The following is a 21,671-nucleotide window of genomic DNA, read 5'->3' as shown; positions in this document are numbered from 1 at the left end:
ACCAGTTATATTTTCTTTCGAACAACTACTAGTGATTTCAACAGGCTTTCCATCAGACCCATGGTTAAATATTTGTATTTGTTCAAGTCAAAATACTGATAAGAACTGAAACTTAAGTTGATGAACGTAGACGGTCTTGCTCTCTTGAGTAGATATTGACCTTGTAAAGGCTGCATTTTTGCAAGGACTATTTTTAGGGTTAAGAAATGAATGGTTTTTTTTACTCGGAATATAAAGTCTTTGCAAAATACAAGCTCCCAGTATCGTATATAGCAGGGCAATCTGCCTGTTCTCACAAAAGTTAGCCATAGAATTTTTCATACCTATGAATTTATTTAAAATCCTGGAAGGGTGAGCAGATCACGCTAAGATAAATGTCTGCCTCATCTAATGGGAAGGATCACAGAGCCAGGAGTCACCTAAACATGGGGAACAAGAAATGAGAAAACAAGAATGGGAGTATGAGGTTTCAAATGAAGGTTGGGACACTGAAAAGAAAACTCTAGGCAGCACCTACTCTTTGCGAAGGAGTACGTAGACTCATGAGACGCCACCCAGAGGAACTGTGTATGGGATCATGAGTGGGCCTTATAGTCACATAGATCCTCATGTAGAGCTGCTTCTTCCTGGACAAGTGCATGGCCATGTTGGCTGGTACCAGAAAGAGGGACTACCACCTGGAGAACTAGAGGTGGACAAGTGTCAGGGCCTCCCTCTCACCACAGAAAAGACAGGTGTGGGCACACGGGGATCATGCCAGACATGTACCATCAGGTAATATCTCCCAGGGAAATAAAGTCTGGCTTACCAGACTTCCCTTGCCTTCACAAGGGTGATAGAGTATCCAGCAATGTGGTGTTGAGACAGCATGTAATAAAGGTGAGGAAATGAATTGTATGGGCTACAAGCACACAGAGATGGTCTCCATGCACAGTTCAGAGATGGACTGGATACTAGGATAGAAATATTTTAGCCTACTTGGAGGAGTGCACTGAGAGTGATGGGAGACTGAATGGTATCTAGCTCGTAGGCATAAAGTATGATATTCTGGATCAATCCACAGAACAGGTTCATAGGCAATGACAATGCAATCTTTCCTACCGCTGGCTTGTCAGTCCACTTCAAGTCTGACTGGAGTAAGAAAGTAGTTTGGTTACAATATCTCTCCAGTCCTTGAAAAGACTGTCAAATAAGCCTGTTGAAAGCCCACTGAAATCAATGGGAGTCTTTCCACTAATTTCAGTGAGAGTTGTAGTGGGTCCTAGAAATTAGACTCATCTTATAACAGCTGATGATTTTCATTTAACAGAGAGATAAGCCCCAATATGAACCTTTGCAACAGTGAATAAGTTTTTAGGGAACATATAGAATCATTTAATCTCTTCACACTATATATGATAAAGGGATTCTCCTGCATATGTTTTATCAATTCTTCTCCTTCTAGGAAAAGTTCAGCTCTTCCTAATTAGAATGCCTAAGAACTCCTTGCTTGTCCCATCTATATGGCTTCTGAATTAGCATAGTGATTAGGCGACAGACTTTAGCCTGATAGACAGAGAGGTTATTAATGAGAGAAGTGTTGAGGTGGTAATAATAAAGTGTAAATTACATACAGAATAAATATCTTCTAACTGATTTATGAAGCTAGAAGCCCATCAAAAAGGGTCTAAGGAAATAGTAAGACTTGACAGTGATGTATAAGTAATTTGTGTAAGCCACAGAATTGTGAGCCTATGAATTCAAATTCCTCCTACTCCAACCCCCACCATCAGTTCTCTACCTCCATCCTTTGATCTCTTCACTTTCATTCATCTCTCTTCTTTTCCTCCTTCTCTCCTCTTTCTTATACTGTCTCCCTCCTACCCCTCTTTCCATTCCTTTCTATAGCCACTACCTTACTTCTTTCTCTACTTTTCATTCCTTCCTCTTCTGCTCTATTCTTAACTACTTCTGGAGGCTGGAGCATCCTCAGTCACTGCAGCATCTGTTCTTCGAATCTCACCAAATGAAATCAAACACACTGCAGACACCTTTGGGCTAGATCTTTGAATGGTAAATCCACAAAATGCCATTTATTTCAGTTAAAGATTTGGCACTTTGTTCTAATGAATTGATTAAGACAACTGGTTTCATTCCTGGAAATGATCAATGAGTTTCCACTCTGGATTTGGATATTTCACAGTGCAGTCGTTTTTCTGTTGTAATAAATCAAGCTGTTGCTTTCGTGTTCAGTCTCAGTAACTATCCATTTCACACCCACTAACTTTCATCAGCAACAATTGGATCTGGGATCTCTATTCCTAAAGCTAATAATCGCACACAAATATTTCCCTCTCTAGACTGCAGTGGTCTGGTTCATATGAACAGTGATTGCTGGCTTTCACAGACTGCATGTGTACCTGACCAAAGCCATCGGCACAGGACTTACTGTAGGGTAAGACAACATGACATCTTCTGTAACCATCTAAAACCAGACCTCTCAAGCACAGATGAATATAGGAGCTTTGTTTTCTTTATAGAACTTTACGCACACCGTAACTATGTAGATTTTCTTTTATTACAACACAGCCACATTTTAACACTTATATTGTTATAACATTCCTATATATAACATCAGATAAAACAGTCACAACAATCCTTCCAGCTGACTGAGAGAGCTCTTGCTTGCTCATACCATAGCTTTAGCATCACGCACAACTATAAATCAAATGGAACAACTAAATTGTAGAAAGTAATGTGTTTTCCCCCCTGCTCTCAAATTTTCTACCAACAGATCTTTAAGTTCTAAAATGTATTTACTGACTTCTTCAAGGAATATTTCTTGAGCTACAGATGATACCCAGTTTATTGTGCTCATCTGCAACTTGCAATTTGTGTCGTATTGGGTAATTACATAAACCAGAGTCATTCACGTGCTTTCTGTTAGTTGACTGGATGAGTTGAATAACTACCCAACATGGTGCAAATTCTGAATTTTAAAATCTAACATAAATATCACTTTTAAGGACTATCTGTCCATTCAGGCTTAAAATCTGTTTGTTCCCTATAGCTGTACAAGTAAAGCTCAAGTGCTCTGATGTTAGCAAGGAAGATTCATGGCAAAATCATTTATCCAACTGATCAAAATTGCTTTTTGAAATTACCATGTTTGAAGCATGAAGACAGTTACACAATCTGGACTGCTTGGTAGGGTGGGCCCATTTAGGCAACACGAGTTTTAGCAAAGCCAAATATAAAGTCACAAATCTAGAAACAAGGACAACAGTTCCCATATAAAATAAGGAAGTCTGTACCGGAGTGCGCTATAAGGGACTTGCAGGTGTGGTAAACAGAGAGGTGGGGCAGAAAATATTCCAAAACGGAAAATTTTCCAGTGCTTTATTTTTCTGTGGCAAATTGTCCATTTCTAAATATCCATTGTTTAATAAAATTCATTAGTAACAATGAATGGATGCCCATACAATATTAGGCAAGCTTGGCAGTTTCAAAGCTGCAATTAATGCTTCTCAGGTGATTATCCCTAAAAAGTGTGTGAGAGAGTACATGTATGTTTGACTGATTTGTAAACAGGAGGGTAAATACACTCACATAATAATCCAAACCGAAAATCAAGTTAGGAATTCACCTAATGGGCTTGCAGGTCAAATCAAAACCAAATGAATGCACCACTAAGTTCATTTTTATTTCTCAAAATTTCTTGCTTCTGGAGAATCAGTCAGTAGCACAATTAGTAAAGAAGATGCAGTGTGATAAGTTGCCCTTGCAGATAGACTCCTTGGTAAAACCACCCTTTAGTGAAAGAGAACATGGTTCAAGTAGCTGTGAATCAGATTTGCCTCAATCTGATTCTGAAATGGAACTAATACGTAGTGCAAGTGATTCTGCAGATAGTGACAGAAAAAAGATCTAATGAAACCCGACTGGTAAAAGCTGAAAGCAGAAATAAATTCTGACTACATCCAAGAGGCTTATTTCTGAGCAAATCATTGGACCAACTTATCTAGTGGCATGGTGGATTCTCTTTGGGTGTCCCTCTCAAAGGGTCTTGCTACACATTCACAGATAAATAGGGGCTGGAAGGGACCTTGCAAGATCTCTGGGTGCAACCCCCTGCACTAGGCAGGAAATCTGGATAGAAAATGAATGAATGCAGCCTCTTGAAGGCTCAGGACAACTGTAGTGGCTTCTTAACCTGGCGGGGGAAATACCAAGTATGTGTGTCCAAGAAGGCAGGGGAACTGCTCTTCTGGTGTGGTTCAGTACCCACCAAGGCACAGCAGCTTTAAGCCCAGTTTATGGAAATGGGAGTCTCTTCCCTTGCTTGCTCTGAGGGCTTTATGGCTGGGGGCAAGCGAACCCCAGGGGCATCTGAACCCCAAGTCTCTGGGCTTGGGCCTGTAAGTAAGATGCCCGCCAAAGGTTTTGGAAACATCTGCAGCCCCAGGTGCAGGTGGAGGATCTTTGTGAGTAGTAGGGCCTCTTATGGTTCTGCACTCTTGGATTTGGAATTCAATTTGGCCTTGGATACCAATTACATAAAAAACCAAAAAGAATGAATTTGAACGAAAATGAACAAAAGCTGGATAGAAACCAGCTCTGGAGTCGTTCCGTGTTCTCAAGCACCAACTTTATAGTTAGTTATATAGTTATAGTTAGTTATTGTTCTCAAGCACTAACTTTTTAGTTTGTTATATAGTTATAGTTCTCAAGCATTAATATAGCTTATAGTTATATAGTTATAGTTCTCAAGCACTAACTATAGTTCGCTATAGTTATAATTCCACGTTCTCAAGCACTAACTCTATAACTCTTTTATTTTATAGCTGGAGAGTCCTTTTTGCAGTGGGATTGTCTGGGCGCCCGGTCTAAATGTATCGTGCCATGCACCTGTTCATTGCACTGTAGACATGAGGTGTAGCGGGACCAAAGCTCGGCTCTGGCTCGGGGGCATGTGTCTGGGCACCATGCAGGCATGACAGCTCAATTACTGCACGGGATTTAGGCTCTTTAAAATCTCTGAAGGGAGCCAGGGCTCGCCCCTGGCTCCTTCCGAAGCATCCGCAGTGAGTGAGGGTGCTGCCCGGCTGCCCCTACGCTCTTGGCGCAGCCCCCGCACTCTCCGCGCCGCATCTCCCGTTCGGGCATAGCGCTCGGTACGGGCTTTGCGCAACTCGGGCCTGGTCGGCGCCTCGGAGCCTCGCACTGCGTCGAGCGGGCGGCGGGCACGGTAGGACGGGGAGGCTTGGGCCGGGGGGAGGGCTGAGGCGCGGGTTCCAACAGCCTCGAGGTTTCCGCCTCCGGGTGGGGAGCCCCGCGGGGGAAGCGCCGGGTGTCGGGTCCCTCCTCCCCGCTCCAGGCACTGCCGCCGCCTGCGGCCTGCACCCCCGCGCGGGGCAGGGAACAGCTCCCCGGGCCTGTCCTAGCACTCACTGTGGAGCTGGTCGGCTCCTTTCGGGCTGGGGCTGGCGTTTACTGCCGTGGACATCATGGAAAACGGGAGTTGGAGGTCGCATCTACGGCGCCACGGTTTTGGGGTGTTCTTGAACGCTGCACTGCTTTCGGGACTTGAAAAACGTAGCCCTTTATTTTATATCAATCTGTGTAACTATATAGATCTGTATCTATAGATGTCTTCTGCAGCGAAACACAGGTTCACTAGTCTGTCTATCTATCGATCTATCTCAACATATCTATAGACATAGATCGATAGATAGACTAGCGAACCTGGGTTTCACTATGGAAGATCAATTTGATTTTTTTTTTAAACGGTTATAATCTTTTGTCATCGTCACCTTTACTTCATGGTTTATGTGTCGTTGCCACATTGACTCGAGCGAAGCATTTGCTGAACAGCCCTTCATCTTTATATTGCTATGAAGTGCACGTAGGCCTCTGGAATAAAAGGTTTAATTTCTGGAGTAAGAGATTTAATTTTAATTAAATTTAATGTCAGATGTACGATGCAATTGGCTCCAGACAGCCATGTCCTCGGGTGTACAACACAACTGGTTCCTGACAGCTGCCTCTTCAGTCGAAACATCATCACTTGGAACCAATTTTCCCATAGGAAACAATGTTATAAATGGAGGGTTGGTTCCTGAGCCAAGCCCGGTGCCCTATTTTCACCAAAAATAACCTGGAATTTTGTACTCAGTCAATTATAGATGAGCAATATAGCTACATTGATGTATTCATATTGTAAATAGCAATCTTATTGATTTAGAAGGACCTCTTTGAGGTGACTTTGGACCTTTTGAAGGGCTCTCAGCTGGAGTCTTCTCAGGAGTCTCAGTGGCAGGTTCTTCTGGAGTTTTGTCTGGTTTCTTAAATAAAAAGTGTCTGAGGAAGTTTGGACAGATGTTCTCCAGGGAGATGGGCGATGCAGTGAACTTGTTTGCTGGCGTGACGTGGTGTCAGATAAAGCGTTGTAAAGTCGAAACTGATGTCAGAAAGTTACAGCAGGGTGTCAATTTACGAAGGGTGAAACGTAAGTCAAGGACTGCTGTGTATAGATAGATATATGAAAGAAAGAGCTAAGTTTTTCATTGCCTTGGAAAACATATAAAAGAAAAATTATATATATATATAAAAAAAGCTGTTTTTCACATTCCTGAAGCACAGACTTTAAGAATAATGCCAAAAGTCATGAGGGTTGGCATCACTGTATCTAGTCCAACCCCCTGCTCAAAGCAGGATCATCCCCAACTAGGTCATCCTAGACAAGGCTTTGTCTAGCTGGGTCTTGAAAACCTCCAAGGATGGAGACTGCACCACCTCCCTGGGCAGCCTGTTCCAGTGTTTTACTACCCTCCCAGTCAGAAAATTCTTCCTAATATCTAACCTCAACTTCCCTTGCTGCAACTTGAGACCATTGCTCCTTGTCCTGTCCTTTGCATGTGTGGCATGTGCAAATGTTTTGTATACTTAGTCAGTTAATGGAGAGAGACTTACTTTGCCCCTGTGCTGGTCTAAATTTCTTGTGGCCTTGACTAGTTAGTGGCTTGAGACCTGGAACGTGTGGCCTTTCAAAATGTATTGAACAGTTAATTGTAAGATACTTATTTTGCCAGTCTGGCAGGTCTTACTTTGCACATGTAGCCTCTCTACATTTATTGTGTGTTTGACTGGTTAATTGTGTGAGGCTTACTTTACATGTACAGCCAGTCTTTGCATACATGGGCCACCTAAATGTATTGCATGCTTAACCAGTTACTTGTGTCCTAGTTTGTGCATGTGACTGGTCTTTTTTTGCACGTGTGGCCCATCTAAATGTATTGATGATTAACCAGTTTATGTTGCATGATGCTTGCATGTGTGGCCAGTCTACATTTACAACACACTTAACCAGTTACTTGTTAATTTGCATGTGTGGCTGGTCTTACTTTTGAATGTGTGGCCTGTCTAAACTTACAGCATGCTTAGCCAGATAATTGTGTGACACTTACCTTGCATGTGTGGCCATTCTCACTTGGCATGTGTGGCTGGTGTATAATGTATTGCATGACTAACTAGTCAAGTGCTTAATATACGTGATGTGTAGCAAGAGCTTCAAATGAACCAAAGTTGATAGATAAGCTATCATAAACCACTGGGCATCCCCTCTCCTTTGTAAGTCCCTCCTCAGATTAACTTCTCTCGGACAGTTATTATTGGTTGCAAGTCCAGAGCCTTCCTTACTGCTCTACCCATCATGGAAGGCACTGGGTTTGCAGCTTTTCTGAGCTGGGTTATGTATGTCACCTGTTTCCAAGCCAAAGAAGCTCTGTCCTAGCTTTGCTTCTCTTTAAAATAGTTAGTATTAACAAACAGGATATCTAAATCAACATTTACATTTGGGTGATTCACAAAGCTTAGTCAGAGCTACCTGGAAAATGCTGTTATAAACAGCATAGCCCATGAGTAAATTAAATTGTGTTGCACTTAGATATAGAAGCCGGTTTTCTTTAATGTGGCTTCAAAAGTGACATTCGCTCATGAGCAGAGAAGGGTGTGCTCAGAGATGAAGCTAGAGACATTGAAATGGGCTTTTAATCTCGGAAGCAGTTTACCAAGGGATGTGATGACTTCTGTATCACCAGAAGTATTTAAATCAAGGGTGCCTTTCTAAAATATTAGCTCTAGCTCAAACACGGCATTAGAGGCTTGATGCAGGATTTACAGGTAGGGTTATCTGGCCTTTCATATAGCAGAGGAGATGATTAGGGTCCCTGTCACAACGATAAAATCTTGCTTAAAATGGCACTGAAATCCCCCTTGATCCGAAATCCCACTTGATCCTTATTTTGAGCAGCACATTAGTCCTACGCTGGCCCTTTCTTACTGTGAAAGAATAAAAGGCCTTATCTCCACAGCCTTAAAGCCTAGAAACATTTTTTTCCCCTTTTAAATGAAAGGTGGGGTTCTTATGCAGTTTCTAAGTTTCTGCTGCTGGGTCTTTAAGAAGAACTCATAATATCATGAAACAATCAATTGGTGTTAGCAGCACTCATCCTTCTGATGGACTACAAGCAAACCTGGCCAATTCCTTATGATGATGATGAATGGACACATTCCCTCCTCCATAGTTTAATTATGCATCTCCTTTCTACTTATGATGCTTCTCCCCAAAACTTTGATTTCTGCATAATAAAACTTTAGGATTAAACTGAATACATCCAGTAACTCTTGCAAAAATTAGATGACTTTTTTGTTTTTTTAACCGCTCTGTATTTCCAAATGACACAGACAGGAGGATTCTCAACCCTTGCTTCACACTGAATGCACAGCACTCTAACAGGATTCTGTGTTGCTTTGAAATTAGTTGTGGCAACATACAATCTACTTTAAAAATATGCTTTAGGGAACAAACCCCATGTCTTCCATGATTTGTACAGGTATAAGAAGGTTCTCAGCTTGCAACAATACTGATTGAGAGATAGTACTGAGCCCTTTGGAAAGATACAAGACTGTCCATTTTCTCAGTCAGTTGCTTCTCTTAGTTTTTGAGTCTCTTTTCTCAAAATAAAGGCTACACAATGCCTTTATTTACATCAGCGCAGCAATCCAGCCGAAGTCAGCAAGATGGCTCAGGTGCAGTTGAGGTTTGCAAAGATTTAACCAACTTGGCTGCTTCATGGTTCTGAGCATTTATATCCTACATCAGGGCAAATATAATGTCATTATGCTTACAGTTGTTCTGCCACCTGAAGAAAGCATTCTTGTATTATACAGCTGTGGAGCTATAATGAAAGACAGGCCTTTTAAATAGGCTTGCTGAAATTGCTGTATAAAATATATCACCTTCCAGCACTACAAAGGGCTTTGTATGAAAAAATAAGAACTAGAGGTGATAAAAAATTCTTTCAAGTGTCAGTTCAGATTATGGAAATACATTATTAGACTGCTAGGTCCCATTGCTGGAGACAGGAACATGAATTCTTGTGTAGCCAGACAAAAATAACACCCTATCTGTAGGACTGTTTTATTCTCATTGGAGTCGGTGGGAAGGTGCTCTGGTTGAGAAGTTTCAGACTTGGCAGATGATTTTTAGAGGTACTGTGCTTAATTCCCCCTCAGTAAGCAGCAGGGTAGGCCCCTCTGTCTGCTAAGCTGATATATGGAATTTGACTAAACCAGATTTTAATATTTGTGGTACGGTATCAATGAAAATCCAACCCGTTTTTCTAGCTCTCTGTATAGACTTAGGCACCCAAATTTAGGGACCCATGTTAGAGAGTATGGGCTATAATACTGCAAAGCTCAGGTTTTCAGAAGGGAGCTCAGGGCTTCTTACAACCTTAAAATCTTCTAACCTAAGGCTAGGTACGTGGTACAAGAATCAGAACGGCACCTTTCATGATGTGTTTGTTGAATTTTATTGAATAAAGTTACATAAAAGACATTTGTTGTGGTTTCATTCCTACCCTTGCTTATATTGTTTCCAATAGCAACAAATAAAGATTAGACTGCATCATTGACACATGAGTATCACCGGTTGTAAAAAAGAGAAAACAAACAAAACCAGAAGAAACATCCAGAAAAAAAAGTCTCCATCTCTCTCCCGGAAGTGGGTGAAATAGTATGTATGATGCATTGAATCTCCTCTGGGAGGATCATTCGTTTGCTCCCAGTGAATGCATGTGCGTCCCTGCTTTATACATTCAGTTAGCCGGGCTTCTATATATCACCAGGTAGGAATGTGAAGAAAAGCACAAGCAAAGATGAGCAACAACCATCCTCTCCCCTCAGCTGCTGCAGTGGGCAAAGTGATGGGATTTCCACTAGGGTTTTGTCTCTGGACCCTATTCAGTTGCAGTCTACCCAAAGAACCTTGCCTACCATAATTATGGTGCATTGTTTAGTACTTAATGCACCGTAATGTACATAAGCGCAGATGAATTCTACTGCGCATTAGCACGGCTTTTGCCAGTTGCACTAATGCGCAATAGAATTACTCTACTGCAGTGTTAGCGTCTTGTGTAGATGTGCCCAGTGATATAAAAGAAAGTGCTTCAGGGAGTGGACAGGGAATGCAATGGTAGCGATGACAGGAGCTGTGAGCAGAGCAGAGGAAGCAGGATATAAGAAATACTTTTAATCAGAGGCTGCTTCTGAGCTGAATTTGTCTTCAAATGCTGTTAGCAGCACAAGCAAAGGGGTGATTTGATTTTGAAGTTGAAGGGGACATTTTGCAGAATGCAGTAAACTAGCCACTGTGACAGGTGGCAGGGCTTCTGTGCAACATCTTAATTTCATGGTAAATATGTGTGAAACATATGCTGCTTCAGCTTAAAATGAGCCCCAAATCTTCGCAGCTTGAAGTGCATTTCTCATTTGCTGTGTAAAGTGTCAATAATTATCATATTATGGGAATGCTTGAGAACTGTTGACAGTGAAGACAAGGTAAGCTTGATACCGGCTCTTAGTATATGTTTTAATCACAACCTCAAGCACACAAGGCTGACCTCCACACACTCAATCAAGTCTACAGCTAGGAAGTGTGATCACCAAGAAAGAAAATCCACATGTCACTTTTCTCACGCATTTCCAATGGCTTTTCTTTATTTGAAATCACAGGTGAGAATGGCTGCAGAACAGAAGCGGAGCAGATGGGCTTGGAAAGAAAATGGTGCAGCAGAACAGGGAGCTGACAAAGAGCCATGTGATCTTGTGGGCAAACAGTTGGGGGAACCAGGAAGGTTTGCATATGCAGCCCTCTGCGGGGTATCCCTGGCTTACTTGTTTCCTGAAAAAGAGCAAAGGTAAATCTATTTTGTAACAGAAAGAAAGATGATGGAGGCAGTAGCTCAGAGATTCTGTCGTCAGATGAAAGCTGTGCACAGGGTAGATTAGATTAGATAGAAAAAGAGTGCTAAGTAGGTACTACCGGCTGCCAGAGGCTCTGTTCCTAACAGCCACGTAGAAAGTCCATAGTTTATGACATAGTCCATAGATTATGACATAATCATAGGTTTGGGGTCTCATCCTTCCATGTACTCAAGTTAATGGTAGCTGAGAGCCTTAACAGGATCGGGTTCTTTTTCAGATGTATACCTGAATATGGAAAGGTCCCAACCTTCAGCCCATCTGATCCCTTCGAAAAATTTTCTTGTGAGCTTTCCTCAGTGAAATCTTAGGAGAATTTGCACTGCCTAAGATGATTTGGGCCTGTAGTTTACCTTGGTCCTGCAAAATGCCTGTGGACATTTTGGAAACAAAGAAAATATATTTTATCTGGATGATACTGTAGGCACGATTTTTAAAAGTGCCTAAGTGACTTAGATCCCATTTTTTCAGAAGTAACTCCGAGCTTGTTTATATGAGGAAATTTAAAGCTCAGCTATTCACAATGATACCACTCCGGTTATAACAAAATAACTACAATCCTGGACACTTTTATTTTGGAATCCACCTAGGGAGTGATTCTTGTATGCTTGTAGCTCTAAAACTTTTGTGGTATGATTATACCGGTATAGTAATCCTTGCTGTACTTAATTACGCTTAAATGCCCAAGTACAGAAATCCCCTTTGAAAAGGGACTTAAGTCTCTCAGTCGCCCAGGCACTTTGTAAAATTTTACCCTTCCTTTTTACTGCCTCAAATATAACTTATATAACACTGAATAAACATGGAAACAGATCTTTCTTTTGTCTCTCAACTGTCAGGGTTCTTCCAGTGGCTCCCTTAGATCCTGGATCAGAAGAGTGGAGATTGCATTCTGCTGATAAAGAAAGAAGAGAGTGGATATTTACCCTCTGAATATGCCAACTAACTCCCATTAGTATTAATGGAAAATGTAGACACGAGGCGAGAATGCATCCTAAAACATTAATGTAGAGCCTGCAAGACTGAGGCATTTCTCTAAATTAAATGCGTAGACAACATCCAGTTCTATCAGGAGAGAAAATAAGGCTGTTGACCTATATTTTCAGCTTTTTTAAGCCTCTGTGATTTCCTGTGTGATTTTTCACAGTTAGAATCTGTTTTGAAATGCAGTGGTATTATTCTTATCAGCCTTGTGCTTCTGTAGTCCTTTGGAGCATCAGAGGGATGCACAGACTAAGAGACTAGTGTTTGGTATTTTCCTTGCGGGGGTTTTCTTAACTGCACTGACTTTATTTTAGATCTAAAATTTCCTTCTGCTTCAGTTGAAATCAAGTCCCCTAGCACTCCAGATGTCAGACTACATGCCGGCCCTTCCAAACTGTTGTGTTGCCTACATGTGAGGCTGGAAGAAATCCCACATTTTGCTGAGTTTCTGTCATTTCACTCTTGTGTGAATAACAGTTGATCATCAAAGGGAAGGCCAAGAAAGAAAAACAATGAAGAGATTACATACCTTAAACTAAACCTTAAACCTCATCATTCCCTTGTGAAGCATCTAAGCATTGATTCCCTAGTTTGACTGGGGAAACTGAGGCACAGAAACTGCATCTTAAGTAGCATCATAAGCGACATGGTCAGGCAATAAAAGGGCAAGAGTGCTGACTTCCAGAACTCTGATCACCTGTAAACAGTGATTTGAATCTATATCACTTAACATACCCAAGACACTTTTTACACTGCTAGAAATATTTCTTTCTGCATTCTTATAGTAACTGAAGCAAGAAGCCGAAGTTGAGAGCATTCCTTGAATACCTTTTAATTAGTGTTTCAGCTCCTGCCTTCTTAAGTGAAGGCAACTTAAGGAAAAGGAGATTACAGGTGTGTGTATTGTTTTGCTTGTGTTCTCCTGCAGCTCCTTTAGAAAGCAGCTTGTGGAGGGCTTGGTGAAATGGCTTGAGTTGTCAGAAACAGTACTGCCTGCCATGACAGCATTTGCCAGTGGTTTGGGAGGCGAGGGGACAGAAACATTTGCTGAGATTTTACTGAAGGATCCTGTCCTGAAAAACAATCCAGTCATCATTACCCAAGTAAGTTCATCCCTTCCTCTCTTCTAGCTGGTTTCTCCCTAAAGGACTTGTCAGACATGTTGTTTAATTTCTGTTTCTGTGGAATGGGGAATAGAAGTGGGATTTATAATATGCAGTGAAAATATCAGGTTACGTTCTGTACAGAAATGCAGGTGACTACTGATCCATCCTTCCATCTTTCCCCAACATACGTGAGTGAGAGAGTCCTACCCAGGTAGACTCCATTGAACAGGTAATGCACAGACCCCTTTATCTTCTGTGCTGCAGAATACTGTCTGTACAACCCACGAGCAGCGAGAACTAGTTACCTTTTTTTCACTCGTACCACACCACTGTTGTGCTATTACCCCTCATCCATATTACAATAGATTCCAAGAAACAGCAACGTATTACGGGCGAGTCTGATTTTCACTAAGGCCCTCTTGCACCACTCTAGCAGCGTAAAGAATTTTAATATAAATGGAAATCAGGCCTAGTGAATGTATTAGTACAGAAAGCGGAACTGTCTTTTAAAGCAAAAGAATCCAGTTATGATCCTCTCCATCAGCTGGTCTTGGCCAGAAGCAAATAGTCTGTGAGCTTGAGTGTTCCTGAATTTAATTTCATTTGTTATAAAAGTTGGAACAAAGTAGTAGTAAGACTAACCTAGTCTAGAATGTTCTGTGTTGTAGGCCAGAAGCAAAGGTAAAAGAAACAGCAGGGTTTGAGGTAAGAGTCACCTGTGTTGCCAAGCCTCAGCAATCAAAGATAAATCTCTTAATCTGTTTTTGCGTCATATCAGGTAGCATTCCTCGAGGCCAGGTAAAGAAAGACATTACACTTTTACCAGTTTATACCTGGAACAAAATGGAAGCTCAGCACACAAAACCGGTCTGTACCCAGAACACAACAGAAGTTCAGCGCAATTGGACTCATTTAAAAACAGCAGAGACCATGGAGTCTAAGATTCCCCCCATTCCCCGCCCCCCCGTCCAAGGGCAAACGTGTGTTCTGTTCACTACCGATCTAAACTACACTGCTCACAGAAAACCACGTAACTTAGATTGATTCTACCTCGGACTTTTTGAATGTTTGTACCTAGCCCCTGAAAGTCCTCAATGGTAGAGTAGCTAACATAACCACTGATTATCACACACTTGCTGTAAATCCAACTGAGAAAAAGTGGCAAGAAATCTCTGCTAGGCAGAAGGGAAGGGAAACTTCCATATTGAGCAGTAGTTATAAAACTTTCATCATAGTTTTGGCATGATACATGTATAGATGGTACCATTAAAGATAGTCAATTTGGACAAAAGGCCTTTTTGGGAGCAAGAGACACTTTCCTGATTAGTTGTGGTGTACTTGCTCTAGCTTCTCTGAGAAGGAATGTGCCTGAAAGTTTTTTGGGGTTTCTTGTAAAGTACTGAAGCCCCTTAATGCTCCAAATAAGTGTAAATGCTCTTGCTTAACTACAGTCTTATCCATGAAAGACTCCCATTTAAATGGGCCTGTTTTGCTGCTGGATTTCTTGCTGAAACATTAACATTAGCTTGCTCTGGGTTTGTGCCGCTCAAAGGATATGTGAGCTTTTTAGAATGACATTTCTCTATCAGCTGGAGCCTTCAGTATTTTAGGTTTCCAGAATGCTCAAGGAGGAGTTTTCTGTAGGGAGAGAAAGGTGGGAATGTACAGCAGACTTCGATTAAGATAGACCCATTCTTTCTAAGTTTTCTTAACTAGCTAGCAATTGAAACCCGAGAATATTCATAAAAGCCTAGTCTTACTGCCCTTAGTTCTCAGGTGAGGTGGTCTATCAAGGTTCGTGGAATACAGGAACTTGAATGGCTGATTATTTGGCTATTTCAAAGTAAAGATCAAAGGAATTGTTTCTTACTTTGTGACTACGACGTCTTCAGAGTCACAAGCCAGTGTATTGAGTTGCACAAAGGCGTTGTGTAGGAAAAGGTCATTGCAAAGTAACTACGTGAGGCTTGCAAAATGTTATATGCAAATTTTATTGGTGGGTGGAGAACTTCATTGGATAAGCTAGTCTTTGTCATCTGTAGGTAAACAGCCTGGGAGACAGCTTTGACTGCTTATCCAGTCCGTTGGTGATTTGCTTACCTCTAGGTATTGTGCCAGTACTCACTCCAGCTTTATAGTTTGTTTGATTGAGCTCTTGTATCCACACACTTTTATTTTTCGCTGCCTGTAATGACAAGCCCATGTCAGTAGTACTCCGGCATGTTTGAATGTTATTTAAAAAGTGCTTTGCCTGTCCCTTTGCAAAGACGCCGAAGGGAAATTGCCTGATGGAGTCGGGTAGCTGAAGGGAGTCTAGTGGGGGACACAGAGTGCTTTTATTACCTTTTTACTGCACATGAGGTGCTGTCTACTATTGGCCTGAAGCTGCCATTCCCTTTGCCATGTTATGGAGTGCGCTTCACAACAGCAGAAGACAGTCATATTTTGTATCTTTGCAACTTCAGGTTCTTAGGCATAGTATATATTAAAGACCATCCTCTGTTACTGCTTCTGAACACTGGGTTCCTCTACTCAGTCTAATTATCATATATTTCTGAGTTGAGATTCCCAGTCCTCTCATATCTTCCCTCCATTCCATGAATCTGAAAGGAAAGAGGCTGATTGTTACCAGTTGGTCATTCTCCCCATGTTCCTGGTGTGTCTTAAGAATGTGTTGATTGATCCTAGACACAAGGATTACGGGTGTTTTACATTTTCAGACAACTGATGCCAGTGCATTTTGGTAAACTAAATCCTTTACTTGCAGTTAGGTACAGCAAAAAGGCAACAGAGATGGTATGAAATGGCATTGATTTCCATCTGTACCAAAGCTCAGTTTAAATAGATGTTCAGTGAAAATTAATAACCTTTCACTTGGAGAGGATTTTGTAGGCTTACGGGTTGTATTTGTTTCAGGGAGCAAATTATTAAAGGCACCCTGGAAAAGGGAAAAATTGGGCTTATGCCCTCCATTTTTTCTTATTAGTGTATAAAGAAAGGCTGAAAGGTAATTGGTTTTTTGGAGCTTTTTTGGTTTAGAAGTATCTAGAAAGTCTGTTTTCCCTGTTTTGCAAGAGGCTTCCTTGGAGGACCTTGACATGCAAGTTGAAAGTGGGTTGATGAATTTATATCAAAACAGCTTCTCTCGCAATTGCTTTTGGAGTTGTGGGTTATACATCTCAACAGAAAATAAGCAGAATACAAAGAGCCTGAAAAAAAATCATTTCTCCTTCAGAGTCGGGTTTTACAGTATTGTATATGTGATGCTATCAGAACTAAAGAGCTAGTATTTTGTCCATAAAGTTTTCAGAAAAAAGAGGACCTGACTTTCTAAAGTGAAAAACAAATGGTTGTAAAAAAGAAGCATTCTTTTTTTTAACTATGTTTTGTGCCCACTTCATACATCATAAAGAAGCAAAGAATGGCACGAAAACAATTTGTCTTTTGTAGGTCACCTTAACCAAACTGCTGCTGAGACGAGAGGGAGGGGGAGAGAATAGACTGTTATTTGTGATCTCAACTAATCAAAATTGGTTTTGTTCTAGGTGACAACACAGAAGAATGTAGTTCAAAGCCTAGATTACAGGTTAGGCACATTTGCGCACCCTTATAATATCTGGTATAAACAGACATTAGCTGTAGTTTGTCACTCTGTCATTCAGAAGATTTTTCACCTACTTTTCTCACTGTTGAAATACACTTAACTCATCTAAAGAATAAGGAGTGCCTGAAGTAAGGCTCCAAGTCAACATATAGAAATGGATTGACTCAAACAAAGTTGAGTCCCCCACCTGTCCCATTAAAAGCACTTTTGCCAACTTAATCATCTTCCTATCCAAGGCAAACATGTTAGAGATTGTTATGTCCCAAGCAATGGCTAGCCACAGGTGCTGCCCAAGTGCTTCTCTTTTCTGGGGCAGTTACTTCTGCTTAGAAATGGTGATGGATAACAATGATGGTCATTCACTTAAATTACCTGTAAAGACATAAAAGTAGGTCTAAAGGTGCTGACTTGTTCTTCCTGAAAAAAACCTTTTTTTCCAGATCCGTTTCTTCCTGTGTAGAGATTATAGGCTAGATCATGGGTGGCCAACCTACAGCACGTGTGCCACAGGTGACATAGACAGCAATTGTGTGTGGGACATAGCAGATCAGGAAGGGGAGCAGAAAGCAAAGCAGGGTAGAGAAAGCAGTTTGGGGTGGCACTTAGGGGAACAGGGCTTAATTTATGGCATGCCTGCCAAAAAGAATGGCCCCTACTGGGTTAGATCCACAAAAAAGTCCTAAGTCCAGTCGGTCAGCATGCTCTGTAAATGCCTATTAGCTATGGTCCCATGGGTGAGGTGGAGAAATGACTAGTTTCTCAATCAAGACAGTTTAAACAAGAGCTGGGCATCTAGCCACTCAGTGCTGTCAGGATTTAGGTAGCTATAGACATGCCCAGAAGCAGATTTTAAGATGCCTGAAGAACTTTACAGGTTAAAACATAGGTGCCAATGAACCGTAGCTGCCTCCTGTGTTATGCAACAGCAGGATGGAAGTTTTAAGGATCTGAATGTTGTAGAGATTCCTGATGTAAAGCACTGGGGTCCCTTCTTGGACACAGCTCTGTGTAACTAATTCACACATCTGTATAACAGAAGAACGCCAGCTAGTCTTCAAATGATGCTGCAGAGTCCAGGGAATTACGGAAAGCATCTATATTTTTCTCCTCCTGCATTACCAGTCGGCTAAAAGCAGCTCATTCCTCACTCCAGATTTCCCAGATTCCATCACAAAAAAAAACGCTGGATGATTTTCTAGGATAAAATTATGTTTAGGAATTAGGGGACTAATAATCATAAGCTCCCTGGCAGCATCCTGGTTCTTTGGCTGTTCTCTTCATTTTCAGAAAAGATCAGGATTTCTCCATAATATGCAGGTGTCTGGCGTTACTTTTATAATTCTTTTCTTGGATGTGGGAAAAATACGTAAAGATAGAATCAATGCTGTATGCGGTGACTGCATGCAGTGCTTACTTGTTAAGTGATTGTACAAGAGAAGAACATAGGAATATGAGTATTTTGTCCTTTGTTAGTACTCTCTCTCTGAATAACGGATGAGCTCTGTATTAATAGAATTAATCCTCACAAGTCATGCATTATATGGGTCAATATTATCATTCCCATTTTTCAGATGGAGAAAGTGAGGTACAGAGAAGTTTAAGTCCAAAAATCTTTAAAGAGACAGGTTCCCATATTTTTTCTTTCATGTGTTAGTCTGAAACACCCCAGGGCCATTTTCTGTTGCTTTCAGCTAACATTCCTGTCTGCTTAGGACATTTGAAAACAGAGGGCAAGGTGCCTCAAGCTGTGCAGCAAAGCCACGGAAATCACTTCAAAATCTGGACATGAATAAGTTCACCAGCGTTGCATAGCATATCTGTGGTAGAAGTAGGGACAGGACTCACATCTCTAAACTTGGAAGTCCTGTATAACTGTTGGATGCAGCCTGCTAGCTGTACAATCATGTATGATACAAGTACGTGCAGTACAGTAGTAAACTGTTCTACCACATCCCACTTGACTGTTTCTGCTCCCGTTGGTATAGCTGGGTAAGGATAATTTGGTGTTTGAAGTTTCTGGCTCTGATCTATACTGTACTGGAATGATCCATAATGATGTCCAGTGATTAGTGAGTTGTGCATCCATAGACTTTCTGCTTCACAATTCTATTTGAGATACTTAAGTAAAATGTCATAGTGTAAACCTTTTCTATTTCATTTTTGCTTTCAGGATCTTTTGTCCTTCTCTCTAAAGGATGGTAAGTTTCTTATCATTTTTCTTCTTTTTAAATGAGTTTTATGTAGTCTACTTCACAGAACAAACTTCAAAAATATCTCAGATTGTGAAGGCTGTGTATATTAAATTAAACATTTACATCTTTTAAATGTTTACATTTACATCATGCTATTTTCCTACTTATAGTTCCAGGGGACCAACTTCTGTTCTGTAATATAAATGAGTAATAATAACCTCCAGTTAACATCTTAGTGAATGTCCTGCCTTGTAATCGCATGAGTTCTCTTTCACCTTTAACCATCTGTTTGCCATTGCTTGACATACAGTGCATCAGACAGTGAAAATGTTCTGTAACTAAATAATTAAATTGGAGGTTTTTTTCAGTGAGGTTTATGGGAATTAGGTACCCAGTCCCTACTGAAAGTCATTTAAGTCTTTTGAAAATCTCAGTATAACATACTCAAATTCTGCAAATTATTTTAAGTCCTGGCTAAATTGGAGTTACATGCAGCAAATGAGTTCTCAAGTTTCCTGTAAAACCAGTACTTAATAAGATACAGATTTTATTTTTGTTTAAAGTGAACATTTTTGCTTAAAAATCCCAGGATGTAGATTAAAATAGTCTTAGATTATTAGTGAAATAACTCATGAACTCTTTATTACAGAAGGCAACCATTTTCAAGCTGTTGGTTGTACTTTGCAAAGGTTGGTCTTCAGCATGTTTGCACAGGACAGCAGTTAGCTGGCTACCATTAAGCCTATTTCACACCAGGATAGAGTGATTTCCTTCTTTGGCTCTGTTGTTTTATATGCATGGAAAGCTCAAAAACCAGCAGCTCTGACACTGGAATTTACCACATTACCCAGGAATAAAAAAGAGCATCCTTATGTCATTGTCTCTCATATTCATTTATATCCATATTGGGAGAGAAGAAACCAAAATGTAGGTTAACTGAGAGGGTGGATGATCTAGTGGTTAGCTCTAGAGTAGAGAATGAAAGACCTGTGTTCAGTTTCATTGTCCTGCCAACCAACTTGCTGTGTGACTGTGGGTTTCTCTGTGCTTCACTTCAGCTCTGAAATCAGTGTAATATATCCCTATCTTGGATGGTTGTTGTTAGGATAAACACTTTAAAGATCATGAAGCACTTGGATACTAACGTAATGAGGACCAGAAGTACCTAATCTGGATAGCACTTCACAAGCAGCTGGCAACCAGTCTATCTTGATCAGCCCTCTGGAGCATAGTTCTCAGAGCACACTTTCCAGACATTTCAGGCTGGCATACTATGCCAGCCCTTAAAATGCAACTCCATCTTTCACTCTGGAGAGCATGCTGAATACTGTCAGGAGACTTCCATCAACACAAGGCAGATGCTGGAGAAAGATGTACTGGAAAAGCAGCAGACCTGCCAGAAAGTGTTTGCAATCTAATACGTTTCAGATGTCTCTTTTTTCCTTTTGCATTTTTGCTTTCTAATCCCAGAGTAATTATTTTTCTTATTGCATGTTGTCAGAGCATGTTGTCCATTCCTTCAGTTCAAACAGTGAAAAATAAATACAAACAGTTCTCGGCAGCATATGTAGACCAAACTTACCCTGTAACTTTTTTTTATTATTTTTAATCTCAAGTGTCTTTGTTGTAACCAGTGAGAGGGATTAAATTTATGTATGTATTTGGAGATATGTTTAGACAAGGTATTACATATTACATAGTCACTGAGTTGACTGGAGCTGCAGTATTTTCTCTATGTTCTACTTTGCTTTGAGCACTGGGCTTGCTGCTGCAGCTCCCTGCTGAGTGAAGATCTGATTCCCTTCCTCCTACAGTTATCAGTGCCCCTTCCCTATTGTAGGGACCTGTCAGCACTCCTGCAGTAGGAGACGTGGAGATCTTTTCTTGGCTATGTAGGCACTCAGTCCAAGACGGAGTGTCACTTCTGAGGGTGTCTGTGCAAAAGGGTTATTTCATTATGAGGTCAATTGAGTACACACAGGGCCTGATCCTCAGCAAATATAAGTCAATCCAGATCCATTGCCTTCAATTAACTAAGTATTATAATTATAAGACTGTATTCCTCCGTTTATTAGCTGGTTGCCCAAATCCACAGATACCCGATCATGACCTGAAGGAACAAACTGTGCTCTCTCAGTATGTACCTCAGTCACCAGGCAGAGCAGAAAGCAGCATTCCCCATTTGATCTGGTATGACGACTATAATGATTCCTTATATTTCTGTTTAAGGTTACTATGACGCTCGAACACGGGTGTTGATCAGTCACATAAATTGGCTGCTGAGGATCCCCCTGGAGGAACTGGAAGTCTTGGAGGAGTCCTTACTTGAAAGCATAAAAGAACAAAAAGAAGAAGAATCAGAGTAAGAGCATTTGTAACAGAGCTTTGTAATAGAGCTGTCCGTTCAAAATCACCAATAGGAACTTTAGTATTCATCATCTTCATTCTAATCCAGACTTTCGTACTATTTCCCACTCTTGT

At 40.9% G+C, this 21,671-nt stretch overlaps 1 protein-coding gene across 2 annotated transcripts in view; it reads left to right on the top strand.

The window, feature by feature from the left end:
• Window positions 1–5,088: 5,088 nt before the first annotated feature.
• TMCO4 (transmembrane and coiled-coil domains 4) overlaps window positions 5,089–21,671 on the top strand; it is a 67,493-nt gene continuing 50,910 nt past the window's right edge. The window contains exons 1-5 of one of the 2 annotated variants that reach the window (XM_090024308.1): window positions 5,089–5,227; window positions 11,056–11,240; window positions 13,217–13,391; window positions 19,169–19,196; window positions 21,420–21,552. In XM_090024308.1, the coding sequence (XP_089880434.1) occupies window positions 11,062–11,240; window positions 13,217–13,391; window positions 19,169–19,196; window positions 21,420–21,552 (515 nt within the window). In that variant the 5' untranslated portion in view covers window positions 5,089–5,227; window positions 11,056–11,061. Of the gene's footprint in view, window positions 5,228–5,269; window positions 10,058–11,055; window positions 11,241–13,216; window positions 13,392–19,168; window positions 19,197–21,419; window positions 21,553–21,671 lie in introns of those variants that run through there. The other variant, XM_090024309.1, reaches the window with a different exon arrangement.

The sequence above is a fragment of the Crocodylus siamensis genome, chromosome 12 (genome assembly GCF_052110815.1).
Source record: "Crocodylus siamensis isolate JL-2025a chromosome 12, ASM5211081v1, whole genome shotgun sequence".
Taxonomy (NCBI): domain Eukaryota; kingdom Metazoa; phylum Chordata; order Crocodylia; family Crocodylidae; genus Crocodylus; species Crocodylus siamensis.
Note: the sequence above shows the minus strand (reverse complement) of the source record. Positions and strands in the feature narration are given on the sequence as shown.